Below are 16,321 nucleotides of genomic sequence, written 5' to 3' on the forward strand. Positions count from 1 at the left end.
GAACATAACTCTTCATTAAGATCCACTTCAGTGTACAGACAGGCCATCAGCTCACCAACAGGAGTCCGGAAACCTTATCCAGGAGGTTAAACGACAGATGGGACATTTTTACGAGACTGGATTTAACCTTGGTATTCAGGGTGAGGGAGGTTTTTATTCTCTCTTAGGTCAATTCCACCACTGAAACCTGCATTGATTTGTTGAATCGTTCATAGATGCTAAAAATGTTATCAAGTTTTTGGGTGTCTGGGGAACAAGAAAGATTTCAGGAGAATATCTTTAGCTTGGGAATCAAGAGCAGCATAAAGAAAAATTAATGTACTATGAAAGTGTAAGCTGACTGTAAATAGAAGCACATCTGTAGAGATTTTAAATTGCCATACAGGTATTAAACACGGTATTATTGTCACATTCATCCAGACTCTTATTTCTGTCATAAATCTCACATCCAAAATCAGCATAGCTCAGCTTTCCAATTTGTACTTGCTTGAAATATGGCATAGCAGATATTACTTCAAAATTCATATATATGGATGAAAAGACTACAGAGTTTCTTTTCATTACTTATTCAACTTTAATCAGTTATTCTTTTCAAAGATCAAGCTTACAAATGTCTCCATGTTTCAGCAACTTCCAATAATTATTAGTTTCTGACTGAATTCAGTTTCCCTACACCCTTATTAGAAAATCTCACATGTAGCCACACTATGCAGAGATTAAAATATTATCATAGAATTTAAATATAATTAAATAATAAAATATATAAATATATATTTTATACACAGACACACATACATATATATAAAATATATATATAAATATATAATTAAACATTTCCACTACTCTAATCTGATGAGTTAGAAGTATTTCCTCACCTTGCAGCTGCTCCCACCTATGGGTGCTGGGTGATGCAGTGGGTGCTCCAGGTGTGATGGCAAAATGAGGACATCCTGCTGAACTATGTCCTACCTGATCTGCCCTCCCATCTATGCCACAGCTGCATCCCTCCAGCCTTAATAAACAGGGCTCTAAACAGTAATGATTCCAAACCACGCCTAAAGATTTTGCTAAAAAGAAAAACAACATGGGAAAGGAAACCAAAGAAAAAGCTCAAGCCACTTGCAGAAGTCAAAGTGTGAGAGCTGCTGACACACAACCTGTGTCAGCAGAGGCCCCTGCAGCAGCTAAAGACACAAGGTGAGCCTGGTGCCTACCTTGATGCCAATGTTGATGCATTCTGCATCCAGGATGTTGAGGATTCGTGAGGTGAGCCCATCACCTTTGTCTCTGGCCAGCCAGCACTTAGCCACAAAGTTGTACATGACGCCTTTGGTGGGCACCACGATGTTGAGCTCTTCCATCAGCCAGCAGCTCTCGGGGGTGGCACCATCGTGCCCCACCTGTGGGAGTCAGAGGGAAAACACCTCCTGGTTAAAGGAGGACTAAGAGTCCACGACACCATCACGCAAACCACTTCCACAGTGGAATCACAGAATCATAGGATGTTCAAGGTTGGAAGGGACCTCAAAGATCATCTAGTCCCAACACCTCCTGCCATGTGCAGGGACACTTCCCACTAGACCAGGTTGCTCGAGGTCTTATCCAACCTGGTTTTGAACACTGCCAGGGATGGGACATCCACAGCCTCCCTGGGCAACCTGTGCCAGGGCCTCACACACACTCACAGTAAAAAATTTCTTCCTAATATCTAACATAAATGTCCCCTCTTTCAATTTGTAACCATTACTTCTTGTCCTGTCACTACAGTTCCTGATGAAAAGTCTCCTCTCTGGCTTCCAGATAGTCCCCTTCAGATACTGGGAGGTTGCCATGCTCAGCGAACACCCACATGTGTTATTCAAACTCTCCTTCCCTCACAAATCCACATATAAGTCAACTATATGTATGAGGCTGTTTCTCTGCTTCCTATCTGCTTAGACTGCAAAAGCTCCATGTTTGTACAGGAGACAGCAGATGGAGCTTACATCTGTAGCTGGTTGGTTTTCCAGGACCACCTCCTCCGAGCGCAAGGATGATCCATCCTGGAGAGCAGGAAGTCACACCAGAGTGGCCACAAGACTGCACGGATGAGCAACGAGCTCCTGACAAAATTTAGGTGGAAAAAGGAAGAATACCAGAGGTGGCAGCGGGGGCAGAGGACCTGGAGAAATACAGAGATGCTACACGAGTGTGCAGGGGTGAGTTTAGGAAAGCCGAAGCCCACCTGGAGCTGAATCTGGCAAGGGCCATGAAGAGCAACAAGCAGTGTTCCTACAGTATGTCAGCAGCAAAAGTGCAAATTTCTCTGAGAACTTGCATGTCCCTCTTAAAGAAGGTGCACAATTCATCCCAGGGCAGACTTAGAAGTAATGTATCCTGGCTGATGTACAAACCTCAGTCAGACAGTCATTCCAGTGAGCTAACTGCACATAAAAAGTTGAATAAAAGACCTACCTGCACTTCATTATTTTCAGAGCAAGTGCTGTTTGTGTCATTACTAGGAAAATGAGGTTCTTAGTTCTTGGTGGCTTTTGTTTTTAAATTATTAGGATATTTAAGGTGGCTCAGAAAGTAATTTTTAATAATAGATTCATCTGGGGTGATATGTCTGTGGTATCTTTTTTTTCCCAAAAAAACAATTGATCTTTTTTATCTGACTGTCTCAGCCATCACTGCTATTAGGAGTATTATTGCTATACTAATGTCTGTGCAGCTGCAGAAAATTAGAGCTAACCACTAGGGAAATTCAAGTCTACAATGGATGCATTAATCCTCCAATTCTTGGGGTGTGAGGTGAATGGGAATATAACACTTGTCTTCCCATTCCCTCTCTTGGCTGGGCTTCTCCAAACCCAAAGCCCCTCTGAGAGTCTGCATGCAGCCTCTAGAGATGGGTTGCAGGATGGCATGGATGAGGCAGTGTAGAAAGTTCAGGGCAACAGTTCTGCAGTGAAGCAGGGGCAAAGCAGCTGGAGGGAGAATCCCAACGAGCCAATTAAAGTTTGATGGTCTTTTGGATTCATTACACACCGCCCAAATCCCAGATCCCCAGAATGGTTTGGTTTGGAAGGGACCTTAAGGATCATCCATTTCCACCCCCTGCCATAGGCAGGGACACCTTCTACTATCCCAGGTTGCTCCAAGCCCCGTCCAACCTGGCCTTGAACACTTCCAGGGATGGGGCAGCCACAGCGTCTCTGAGTAAAGCATCATTCCAAGACATTGTTAGGTACCAGATTTCCACAGAAACCTTTAACTTTTTTTGGTATCAGTGACTGGCCAGAACAAAACATCCTTTGCCTCCAGCTGCCTGGGAGAACGTGTGCTCAAGCAGATTTCCAGGAACCTCAAGAACAATGTCGTAAATTCTGGGATAAATTCAGCCAGTGTCAAGTCTTACGTATGGCTGGACTTTTAGAGAAGAGCACCAGGATTTGTCTTTCAGCTCCAGACAAATCTTTAGACAGACCTTGCCAATAGAGTGAGTGATCCCCAGCCATAGCCACACCAGCAGTGTAGCCTGGACGTGCACACCAATATCACAACAAGTTGTTGGGGATGAGATGTTGGAACTAAACTAGAATGGCAGAATTTCAAAGGTAGGTAGATCCCTGGGCTGTTTGAAAACCTTTGTAATTTGTTCCTACTGTCCTTGAGAGACTGTTGAGTAATTCACAGGGACTGCTGAGTACTTCACATCACTAAGATGCACAGTTTGTACTCAGCAGCTCACAATCACACAGAAACTGAACACAATGGCAGAGGCAAAATGTGAGAGAATTTTTCTGTGGAAGGAAAGAAGGAAAAGAAGAAAACCAAAATGGATTTTCTACTTATTCTGACAAGTCCAGGCAATTCTAGAGAGACTTGAGGGTCAAGTGCCTAGTCACCGAGGGACTGGACTTGCACTTGAAACACTTGTATGTCCTTGATTTTACTCTGTGTTTGTGATGGAGAAAGGCCCTGAACCAGAAGAGGTTTATAAAAGCAAACCAATACATGGCTTTTCTGGATATACCTGTATCTCTCTGCAGTGATAACAGTCCAGGAACTGAGAAACTTTCTTTCATTAGGAGAAGAAACATTAAAACTTGTTTTGAAAACACAGTATAAAGAGCCTACACCAAATAACTTGTGTTATTTATTTTAATGTCAGGATGTCTATTAAAGCACACCAGTAGTAAATATTACGTCTGTAGGCTCACAAGACAGGTATAAATGGGCCCCTTTCAAATTACTTCACGTTCTGCTGTTTCTGCTTTCACTGGAGTGTATTTGCAGCAGGAGAATAATACCAAACTAGAAGTGGCATCACGCTGCAAATCCTGAGATCCTGCTAAATTGTACAGTCTGCTGCCTGGGTTATACAGAGCGCTCCTGGAAACTTAATCTTCACACTATCCTATTTTCACATGGTAACTCGTACTCGGAACTTTTCACCTTCCACAGAAACAGACAAATGCCAAATCTAAGAACGAACTGTTCCTCACTTCTCCCAAGCAGATAACTAGCAATTTTCTGCAATGTCCCTGAACACTGCAATTTTCTACAAGGAAAATGCGGACTGATTCCATGGCAACCACGGCAGACTGGCACATCGATGTCATCGCTGGGACGTGGATCAACAAGAAGAAACCTCCCGAGCGGAGGGCACTGCGTGAGGGAAGGCAGAAGGCCACGAGCAGAGGGCTCCTCCAGCCATGAGCTGGGGGGTTACAAACCAAAAGGGAGAAGTGACCAAGGGGTGAGGCAGCAGACTGGTGAGATCACTGAGGAGAGGGGTGAAAGAGCGCAGGAGAGCACCACCCAGCTTGAAAGATATATATGCTATTTCTTTTTCGAGCCCTCTACATTTGATTTGCAACCTTTTGTCTTCTTTCCCATTTGTATTCCTTTTCAAATTAATTTTTGCCTTGTCTCTGCCTATTTCACGGTGTCTGCTCCTACTTTCTTCTGTTCTCTACCCCTTCCTCACCCTACTCACTGTCTTCCAACACCGTTTTCTATTTCTTTCTTCAGCCTGCTCTTCCTGTGTCTCTGACACCGAGGGGTGATACTGTCTTTTTCCTCCCTCTCTGTCCCAGCCCATGGCTGTTTCCACATGCACACAGTCTGGAAGACAAGGATTTATACACTTGATTCACTGTCAAAGTTTGACCTCGAGATGGGCTACAAAGAAAGTGCCACTTATGCTCATAATAACCAGGCACTTGGAGTGCATTAGGAAAATGGCTTGATAATAAACTCAAATCTAACTGGGACACTCCTCAAGGTGTCAGAATTCATTTCTTGAATGGAAGGTAATGTGAGTGACTCAGTCTCTCACCTGCTACAACAGGTCATACAACTGCAAAGATTTTCTAATTTCTGAGTTAGGATTTCTCTCTTTGCATTTTTTTTTTTCGCTTGTCTCACTCCAAATATACAAGCACACACATCAGCTGGTAGGTTTACTTCCACAGAGGGCATGGGGTAAAAATGAAATTAAATAGGCTCCTGAAGCCCTCAGATGCTGCGGGTTTCAGCCCCTGAGGGGCTGGAGCAAGCTTTCAGGAGATGGAACTGCCATATGAAGCAAGAATGATGTACGCAAACACTCTGGAATATTCATGTGAAGTTTAAGCTCAGTAATGGAGAGTCTATGCAAATTGTGCCTCCCTGAGCCATTGCAGAAAAAATGGTTCCTGTACCAAAATCTATTTGTGCACGTTACTAACAAATGATGATTAATTCTCTTCTCTAAGCCTGGGTCCTCCAAGCTGTGAAAACAATTTTCATGTTTAGCTTGAAAATTATACAAGATGTGTTTCTCACTGCTGGCACAATTTATGAAACCCAACTGAAAGTAGTGAAAAAAACAAGTAGGAAAAAGACTGATGAAGAACTGCATCCTGGGAGCCTTCACTGCATCTGTCAATAAAAGGGGTTGAGTAAGAAAAAAACAGTGCCAGAGATGGGGCAAAACTGAGACATGTTAAAACTTCTTTATAATTCACCATTATCTTCTGCCTCACATGGATCCTGGTTTTGTCAAGCATACTTATTTTCAGATTCAGACACATGTGAAATCTCATTAGCACATCCCTGTTTACATTCCCTTTAGACCCAGGAGCCACTCCTTTGCTGCTAAGAATAACAGGAACATGTGCTTTCTTTGGCCATGTATCTCATACCCCTCCAGTGCTGGCGCTGCAATCACAGCATTACCTCCACTTTTTTGATCTCCCCAACATCCAGGCCCCAAACTGAGAATTTCTCCACAGATCCATCCGCAAACTCGTCTTTTCCTTCCGGGAGATCCAGCCAGAGCCTCTCTGTCTGCACTTTCTGGGGACCCATGATGATGATGTACACCCGGCTGTCGGTGCTGGAGTCATACTCTGTGCCTGTTGTGATGGTGATGTGGTAGGGGATCACTGCAACGAACAGAGGTTTATTCATCAGAAAACCCACGCATTTATGTGAGATTTGAGGAAACCAGGGACTCATCCCATCAGAGGGAGCAGTTGTGCATGTTAAATAGGTTCACATCCCATTGAATTCATTTGGAGAAGCAATAACATCATGCTTTGTTGGGTTACAAGTGTGCTTTGGAGACCACTTTCCCATGGCACGCTTGGGACTGAATTCTGCAAGGGTTAATTTCCCCAGACAACCCTACTGGCTGCAAGGAGGTTATAAGTCCAGATTTCTCCCTAATGGATGACAGAACAGCAAAGGGCTTGAATCCTTATTGACACCAAGAGACCTTCCTGAAGATGAGTCTGAGCACCTAAATCTTAAACAGGCTATTAGGCCAAAATGATCTTACACTCCCTGTTCAATAAAGACAAATAAATCTGTGCCGACTCCAAGGTAAGCCATCACCGACTGAATGTCCCAGTACAACCACAAACGCTATCCTTTGTGCCTCATTCAAGGATTGCTGTGATCTATGGGGCAGCTCAGGGTTTCAGCACCACTTTACAAATCCAGGCAGAGAATAATCCTCGCATTAAAGGCAAGTCGCTCGGTAATTCTATGCATTACATAATAATTTTGGTGAGGGGAAAAAACCTTCAGGCCAAGGCTTGGGAAAGAGGAGGTGGTTTTTCTGTGGTTTTCAGAAATTTCAGTTCAGCTGTTAAAAGGGAGGAAGTGCCAGACTGCTTTTCAAGGGCTTTCCAAAAGCTCATTTGGGTAAGCCAAGCAGGCGGTGCAGAATTAGTCGCTGAATACTCGTTTGATTTCTCAGAACATTTGTGCAGGGCTGTTCAAACAGTTCTGACAAGACTCAGAGCTCTAAAACTTGCTTCGTCACAGACTTAAAACAGCCTGGCTTCATCATCACTTTTTTGATTAAAAAAAAAAAAGGGGGGGGGTTATATATTGGCAAAAAGTTTGGTTGGTATTCAAGTTATCCAAGATTGACATCTAATTTTGCTTCATGATGACTAACAATATTTTTGAGGTGGGGGTTGTACTGGAAACTCATATCAGACTCAGAATATTTGTGCAACATCAGGGAAGGCAGGAATTCATGCTGACCACATCCGTTCTTACCTCTGGACAGAGCAGAAACCAAAGAGATTAATTCAGCCCCAATTAGAGGATTTTGTGTACCAACACAAAACAAACTGATGATTAGGCAAGATTTATTCTCCCCTTTATGGTATAATTTACATTTCAGTGTGTTCATCAGCATAATGATATGCAATGCATTTAGCAGGAAAAAGGGTGTAGCTGTAGTCAAGGCAGATTTTATAAGAATATATCAAGCAGTCATGTTTAGATCACCTCCAGACTTCCAAATAAAGTATATTTTGAATAGGAACAAAATTTTCCTTTAACACAGTTTTTATCCTGTTCTCCTGTGACAGACCAAGTTCAGAGAACTACCAGCATTTCCATCTCATGTAGCATCCTCAAGCCAAACTACCTGAAACATCTATAAAAAAGGACTATGAGTAATCATCATTTTCCACTTTAAAGAGTGAATACAGAGATACAGAGTGGCTTGATACCAGACAGCAGGAAACACTGTTTGCTGCTCTTTCCTTTGAAAAACTGGAAAAGGGATCCTTTAATTTGTTTATCTCTCCTCCCTGTTGTCTCCCTCTTCCTCTGGGACTCACAGCTCCCTTTTTTTCAAACATAGGAGAATGCAAAACCTGGGGCAAGTGACCACAGCAGGACACCACAGGTCCTCCAGCCCATCTCCCTTTGCCCTGTTCCCTTGAGTTCCAGCACAAGAGGTCAGGTTGCTCGAGGGCACGTGTTCCCCTCACAGTGGGGTGGATTTCCTTAGGGATGTATCCATACCATCTCCAGAACTGTCTGGTAGCATGGAGCAGGGTGCCCAGTTCAGACCTAAGCAGGATCCAAGCCAAGAGGACTTTTCCCTGTGCTCCATCCTCTCATCTCCTGCCCCTCAAAGGCATTTGCCAGTTTGGTCATGCCAGAGTCAGGACTGGGCTGCTCAAACCGTCACTCCCTTTCCCAGGCAACTCCCAATGCCACTTCCCTAATCAACTCATTAACAGCTGGCTTTTTATCCAGCTCAGGAGGTGGCTGTCTGGCTCACCCAGTCCATCTTATCTGACATTCCTTCAGGAAGCAGTTTCCTTAATGAGGCCAAGTCACTGAACAGAGATAGTGGTGATGACAAGCTCCAGGACTCAGAGATGAAAGACCACCCTGGCATAATGGGGATGGTGGGAATGGTCCTAGCTCTGCTGGAGAGGGCTTCTCATGGGAAATGCTCATGTTTTACCCATTACTTCTGAAACTACAAGGGATGCCAACGTGGCAGATGTTATCCATTGTCACACCACAGAAGCAATATCAGAAGGAACATGGGAATCACTTATTTTTTCTATTTGAGCACAATGTGGGATTACAAAAGAAGGGTTGCCCCAAGACACATGGGTTGCAGACCAGGTTAAGCAATGTGCAGCATTGTGTCTGTCCCCAGCTGAAAGGTGTGGGACGTGCCACCCAGGCATCACACCACAACAAGCTACTGGACATCAGATGAGCTGCAGTAACCAGCAGCTTCCCCTTGGAAGCAGTCCTAAACTCCCAAGGCAAATGATGTAATTTACACGTTGCTTGACATGGAAATTTAAGATAAGTTTCAGTATTTTGCACTTGCTGTGGATTAAGAGCACATAGACAGACAGTAACTGTGATGCTGCCCAGTTAGTTGTTACAACACAGAACTGTAACCACACATCTAGACCTTAATCTAAAGCTAAAAGACCCCGTGTAGGATGTCAAAAATACTGTAGGTGAAATTTAGCTGGTAAGTCATTGCCCTGGAACACAAAGGTGGTAAAAAAAAGAGTATATACATCACAGAAACACAGAATCATGAAAAGCATGGGTTGCAAGAGACCTTAAAGCTCATCTCGTTCCAATCTCCCTGCCATGGGCAGGGACTCCTTCCACTATCCCAAGACTAGACTCCCTGTGTGAAGGTGGCCTTTGCAGACACCAACTGGTATATTTCACTTTTTATAAAGTGAAATACAGAAACAGGTTTTTCTTTTATGTTCGGTTTTGCCTTGTCTCAGAAACAAGAGCCTAAAGATGAAACTCTACGCTGGTGCCACCAACTCTTTCTGTCAGTTATTTGAGCAGAAAACTCAGCCCAGAGTTCATGGACTCCCTGCCTTTCAGCAGACCTTGCTTCTTCACCCAGTAATTAGACAGACAGCCTTCTAGAAGAGAACTGAGCACTCTCAGTGAAAGCTTATTTCCTGAGAGCCAAAAAACTTGTCTGTGCTATTGCTCAGCTCCCCATATCCCACTCCCCTTCCAACACAACAGCTGTTGTGATGCAGCTACATGTGGTAAGGAGAAAACGTGAAGGGTTCTAAAATAAGTCACACTTAAGTTCATACAAAATAAACATCCTTGGTGATGAAGCACTGATAACCTGACCATGAAAAGGGAAGGTGGCTTAAATGGGACAAATAAGGTCCCAAGAAATTCAAACACACCTTTGGTAATTCAGATCTAATGTGCTACATGAAATACCATCTTGAGTAGGTCAAAGAAACAGGCTGGAAACATTGAAGTCGCTGTCAACTCCGTGGCTTTTTCCACTGCTGGGATCAGAGAACTATAGGAAAAGCAACAAACACAGAAACACGAGCCCTGATCCAGCCTTTCCCAAAGCAGTCAGGACACAAGGAGAAGAGAAAAGATTTGTCCTGCCTCTCCTTAATCTTCAGCAGGATGAACGCAGCCCACCAAGTGCTGAAAGCCAAGAACACATGCAGGCATGCAGGCAAACGCTCACCCACGCTCACTCACTTGAGCCTTCTTCTGCTGCCTTGACCAGGCTGGATTTTTTGGTCTCCTTCAGGTTTGCGTTGCTGTCCTGACTGGACACGCTGAGGCAGGAGCCATCCAGGCTGTTCCGGTCGCCCTCATAGCTCTGTTTGGAAGGCATGTGTGGGGCAGCAGTGAGGCTGAGTGCTCAGGTGCTGTCAGCTGTTCCCATGTGCCTCCAAGAACAACATGAGAAGAATCCCCCGTAGTTCCCCAGGTACTTTTTTAGCTCAAATCAACGTGACTTGTAATTTACAGCTGGTCATTCGTTCACTTCACTGGTAACCCTGACAGGCCATTTTGGATGTGTGTTATAATAAAACCAAAAATAATAGACCTAACAGACTTTGGTGGTGAGTTGTGGCTTTTTCTCTGCTACCTGTGTGAGCAGTAGGAAATTCAGATGGATGTAGCAGTGCCAGATTTCAGAGAATGGTAAGACAGTTTGAGTTGGAAGGGATCTTAAAGGTTGTGTCATTCCAACCCCCCCTGCCATGGGCAGGGACACCTTCCACTAGACCAGGTTGCTCCAAGCCCTGTCCAACCTTGGACACTTCCAGGGATGGGACAGCCACAGCTTCTTTGGGCAACCTGTGCCAGGGCCTCATCACCTGCCTCAAAGGGAAGAATTTTTTCCTAATATCTACTCTAAACCCACTCTCTTTCAGTGTGAAGCCATTCCCCCTTGTCCTGTTACTACATGCTCCTGTAAAAAGTCTCTCTCCATCTTCCTTGTAGGCTCCCTTCAGGCACTGGAAGGCCAGAATTAGGTCACCCTGAAGTTTCTCTTCTCCAAGCTGAACAATCCCAATTCTCTCAGCCTTCCCTCACAGCAGAGCTGCTCCATCCCTCTGATCAACTTGGTGCCCCCCCGGACTCTCTCCAGCAGCTCCTCGTCCCTGTGCTGTTGTTCCCCAGGGCTGGAGGCAGCTCTGCAGGGGGGTCTCACCTGAGGGGGCAGAGGGGCAGAATCCCCCCCTCCCCTGCTGCCCACGCTGTGGGATCAGCCCAGCACACTGTGGGGTTCGGGGCTGGGCCATGTCCATCCTCTCCCCTACCAGCTCCTCAGCTCTTTGCCCCCAGGCACAGGTCAAAGAGCGTAAGAGGCAAAGTACTGCAAAGCTGAATGATAAGAAACATCTGCAGGACTTGAAGGGCTACTGACAACATCTTTGGTGCCATTGTCCAATAAATGTGAGGCTCTTACCACACAGCCACATAATTTAAAAAAAAAAAAAGAGTGATTAGTTTTTTTTAGTTTTTCCTCACTGTGGACTGATATGAGCAGCGGGGTGAGCAAGCACACACAGCATTGTCTGCTGCAGTTTTATGAGGGAGCATATGGCAACACTCATCCATGGTGTAACTCCTCTTACATCCGCTCTGTTGCATCCAGGATGAGTCTGGGCCAATTTCATCCATGATAATTTCAGTGGTAACTGTCAATTAAAATGTCACTGTATTTTGCAAAGTGGACTCCTTAAATACAATGAACTTATAATCAGCTGCTTTATTATGTCTCACTCTATAGAAGCAAGAGAAGTCTATTAATCTTGTTTGCTAATTTTACTTAGAGCATGTCCCTCGAATTCCAATTAGCTCTGCTAGGCTGATAAGCAATAGAGTGTGTGCAAGTAGAAAGGGCATTTCACCAAAAAAACATTCGATGCTTTGAGTGGTAGCAAAGAGACCTGACTTTTCACGTTTGGCAACGGTGGAACAGGGAGCTGAAAATATAAACCCATCCAGTCCAGAGAGGATGAAGTCAAAGGACCTCATGTTTTGGCTTCAGGACTTTGAATAGTGGGACCCATTATTAACCTTTGTGGGCACAGCAAGGACAGCAGCAGGGAAATACACTCTGCTGTGCATCAGCAAGGTACTGAGCTCTCATCTGAAGAGTTCCACTTACACTCCTTGATTTTTCTGTTGAAATTGCAAATTACAGAGCTAGTGATAATGGGTTGAGAGTGGCCTGACTTTCAGCTCTCGTCTGAAAATCAGAATTTCATTTTGGATAAGCCAAAAAAACCCTTTAAGTCCCTAATGATCTGTCTTGGTCTTCAACCAGATATTCAATAATTTCATTTCTGTGAGCAGCAGTGGGATCTGCTTTGAGCCATAACTGTACCTGTTCGTAAAGCGTGCGCTCTATCTTTTTGTCCTCTTTCTTTTTGGAGAGCCATCGCTCACACAGGAAAACAAATGACTCCTCCGTGGTCTCATCCAGGATCTCCACTTTTTCCAGAAACCAGTCAGGGCTGAACATGCTGTTATCGTGACGAATCTTGATCTTGTATAAAATGCCAAGGTCCACAGCTTCTATAGTAAACGTGTCCTCCTGCAGAGTGTTCAAGAGCAGTTGATTCTGTTAAAAAGCTCTCAACAGATCATCTACTGAACAAAAGCAGAAAAGAGGGACTGCAGAGCACACGTGTTTAAATTCCGTATTGCAGGGTGGTGTTTGGATAAAAGCTTTATATATGCCTTACAGAGGCATATCTGTGAGCTAAAACTGTTCTGCAGGGAAGTGTTTTAAAGCCTGTCTCTGCTAGGAGGGCAGCTGCAAAAAACATCACTTTTGCAACCAGTTAGAATATTGAAATCCTGGCAGCTTTTAAAGTTGAAGTATGCTTCCCTTTCTAATCCAGTTAGATCTGTATGAACAATCCAGATAAAGCAATCTTTGCCACCATTATTATCCGAGTATCTCAATATGAGGCTGTGAATGTGACTCATGGACTGACCACAGAGTATCACTTTTGGTGTTATTTTCTCAAACACAGACACAGTTTAGGCCCCATAAACTTCTCATCCTTTGTGGTAAATTCCAACGTATACTGCATACATGCAAATCCATTGCACAGAGGCTATGGGAATGAGAGACCCCAGAATTTGTGTGCTTCCAAATCTGGAACCAACAGCTGAAGCCAGTTCATATGGACCAAGCTCATAATCTGTCCATCAGTGACTTCACAGGAACATCTGCCTGTTTGCTGCAGTGCCTGTCATTTCTAATACCCAGCTGACAATCCATACAAAGCATTTCAAGAGATAATGAATGTAGTAAGTGGAATCAATCAATTCATCCCTCATAGGAAAACTCAGCCTGTAAAGACAGTCATGGACTTGTCAGGTTAGAGACTGAGAAATGGAAAGTGGTATTAACCCATTGTGTCTGTACCTGTCCTCTTTCAAACTTGTTGAAGTTTGTTTCAGATTTACTGAGTTTTCTCTCTCCCATGTCCCCCAGATCTCCGTAGATATTTAGGAAAACGTTAGCATCTGTCCCAGCGCCATAGATATCTCCAGTGAACACGCTGATCTTGTACGTGTGAACTGCAGAAAGAAGCAGAGGCGTGACTTCTGATCAGGTGAATTACTAAGATATATGAATTTACCCAAGAAAATGGTCCCCAAATTTTCTACTCGTTGCTCAGCTCTTGGAGGTTCTAAATCCCATATGGTTTTTCCTTTCAGGTTTCTGATCCAAAGACTGGAGAAACACCGGGCTGAAATTTGCTGACTTTCCTTTTCTCGTTCTAATCAATGCCGGTGTGTTGCTTTGATCACATAGTTCACGGTTAAAAATGCAAAGAATCACTATGGTTATTACTGGATGGGAAGTCGATAGAGGGGAGGGAACTCAGCACCTTTTCATACGGAGGCTCAGGGGACATAGATCTGAGAACAAGTCATTCAGTGCTGTGAATCAATCCTTAATACTCCATCTTCCATAAACAAACTCTGGGGATTCAGATGTGCAATTACTACAGGAGTTAATGGCATGTGTCTCTATAAATTCCCCAAACAGACAGAGAACAGGTTTCTGGGTCCTTTTGCTGAGACAGTATTTAATTAAGGAAGTGTTGAAGCTGTGCTGTGTAAGTATCCTTTCTCTTTAGCTTGCTCAGTGATGAGACAATAAAACCTCATCAAGCCTTTAGTAATGTGCTTTACTAAACCTGTTAAATACTCCTATTTTTATTTTGCTACTCTTCTCCAAATTACACAGGGAAAACAAACAGTTACTGAAAGCATCCTCTCCAGGAAAACAATGAGGGACTGTACAAGACTCTGATTACCCTGGTAGCATATGAGCCATGGAAAATGCCTCCTTGCAAATCCCAGGGCAATGCAAATTAGGAAGAGGCACAAAGTCTTAGTTAGGATTCTGTGTATGTTAACAGCATTGGAGAAAATTGCTATATTGTCTTTTTCTTCTTTCACGGTAAAACAGACCCTATTCTGCTTTGTCATCCATGAAAGATTTCCATTGATTTCTCTAAGAAATGGATCAGAGTCATCACCTGTGAACATCCATCAGACCAGGTGCAATGCTGAGTTTTCTGGTTTGCCTCTTCACATTTTATATCTAAAGCAGAAGTTCCCAAACTTAGCCCTAGATCCCAGCTGGAAGAAACCTTCAGTTATCCAAAATTTCTATTCTATAGACTGTAAAACTTGTTTTAAGCCTTCACCTTTAGAAGGAAAAATGAGTCACCTAGGTTAGTTAACACATGGTAACTGATGCAAGGTAAAGCAACAGAAATTAGTAAGTTAAAGAAAATGTCATGCCGGCATCTAGAAGTCATGGAACTGTTGAATCATCGATTTGTTTGGGTTAGAAGAGACCTTTAAAGGCCATCTAGTTCAACTCCCCTGCTGTGGGCAGGGACACTTTCCACTAGACCAGGTTTGTCAGAGCCCCACGCAACCCGAGCTGGAAGGTTTCCTGGAATGCGGCAGGCACAGCTTCTCTGGGAAACCCTCACCAGCGTCATGACACTTAGTAACTGATTTTAAAATCATCTTTGCCTCTGTGGGAAGAAAAAAAAATCTCACATGAGCTGCCACAGGAGGAAGGAGGACACCTCCCTGTTCTAAAGGTATAGTGCAAAGGCTCCAGCCTTCCTCCCAGCAAGGCCCCTCTTCCCTTGGCAATGCAAAACACTGATAATCCAAAAAAATTCCACCCTGACAATGTTCTACTGTAAATGCAAATCAGACCCTGAAAAGAAAAGAAACAGTGAGATAAATTATTTTTTCTGTTGAATCATCTTGTTGCCAGATGGAATGGAAATGGCAGCTGAATTCCTTTTGCTCTGCTCATGATGAGGAAGGTTCATGACCTCTCTCAAGGGCAGAATGAGCTCGGGGAGGCAAAAGGAGTACCTTTCTTAGAGGAAAAAGAGGTAAGAACAGCTGGACATACAGAAAAGCAATGATTTAGGGGTGAAATTTCAGTTCTTGTTCACTTACTTCAGCTGCCAGTAGGGCCAAACACTAAATGTCAACACTTTATAGATGGGCTCAGAACTGAATAAGAATTTATTCGCCTCCCCAGAGGCACTTTAATGAGGTGAAGGTGGCTGCACAGATCCAAATTTCTTAAGGATGTCCATTTGTACCTGAAGGGCACCAGGGAAAACAACTTTGGGAGGAAAGAGGAGCATAAATCAGACTGATAGGGTAGGAAAGGAAGGGGTAGGACAGTTGAGTTGGGCAATCGAGCAAAAACGTTAACACAACCTGGAAGACAAGATGTAAGAATTTTGCTGGGCATCAGAGGAGACATGCAAACTCTGTCTGTGTAGAAGGGTGTCTGTGACAAGTTCTTAAAAACCCTACAGGCAAATGATGATGTTGTTGCACAGAAGCATTTCAGGTCTAAGAGAGGCCAGAGAAGAGGAAGGGAAAGAAAAGCGAACAGTTGTACCAGTGTTGCGTTTGCCTGAACCACACATCCAAATGTTTTGTACCAAAAAAATCAGACAAATTGGTCGCTACCTACTCCTGGGATTATACTACCTTCCAATGGGTCTTCAACTTCTTCCTCTATTTGCTTGAGTGTCCCATCCTTCATGAGTTTTTCAGTAAAAATATCGGACGGTACCAGTTCTCTGACAGTCTCACCGTCGTCCTCAGACTTTGCAAGCCATCTTTCACATGGAAATGTGACAGTTTCTGAGCCCTGGAGTAAACATGACAGAGATAATCTCTT

General features: G+C 43.8%; 1 protein-coding gene across 1 annotated transcript in view; it reads right to left on the minus strand.

Annotated features, from left to right (window-relative positions):
* The window catches only part of LOXHD1 (lipoxygenase homology domains 1), a 149,898-nt gene that overhangs the window by 39,161 nt on the left and 94,416 nt on the right, over positions 1-16,321 (minus strand). Inside the window, 6 exon segments of the mRNA XM_027671658.1 lie at positions 1,215-1,400; positions 6,208-6,416; positions 10,300-10,423; positions 12,449-12,658; positions 13,502-13,656; positions 16,129-16,291. Of these exon segments, the coding sequence (XP_027527459.1) occupies positions 1,215-1,400; positions 6,208-6,416; positions 10,300-10,423; positions 12,449-12,658; positions 13,502-13,656; positions 16,129-16,291 (1,047 nt within the window).

Source organism: Neopelma chrysocephalum, unplaced genomic scaffold, assembly GCF_003984885.1.
Source record: "Neopelma chrysocephalum unplaced genomic scaffold, ASM398488v2 Primary Assembly neopelma1_97116, whole genome shotgun sequence".
Taxonomy (NCBI): domain Eukaryota; kingdom Metazoa; phylum Chordata; class Aves; order Passeriformes; family Pipridae; genus Neopelma; species Neopelma chrysocephalum.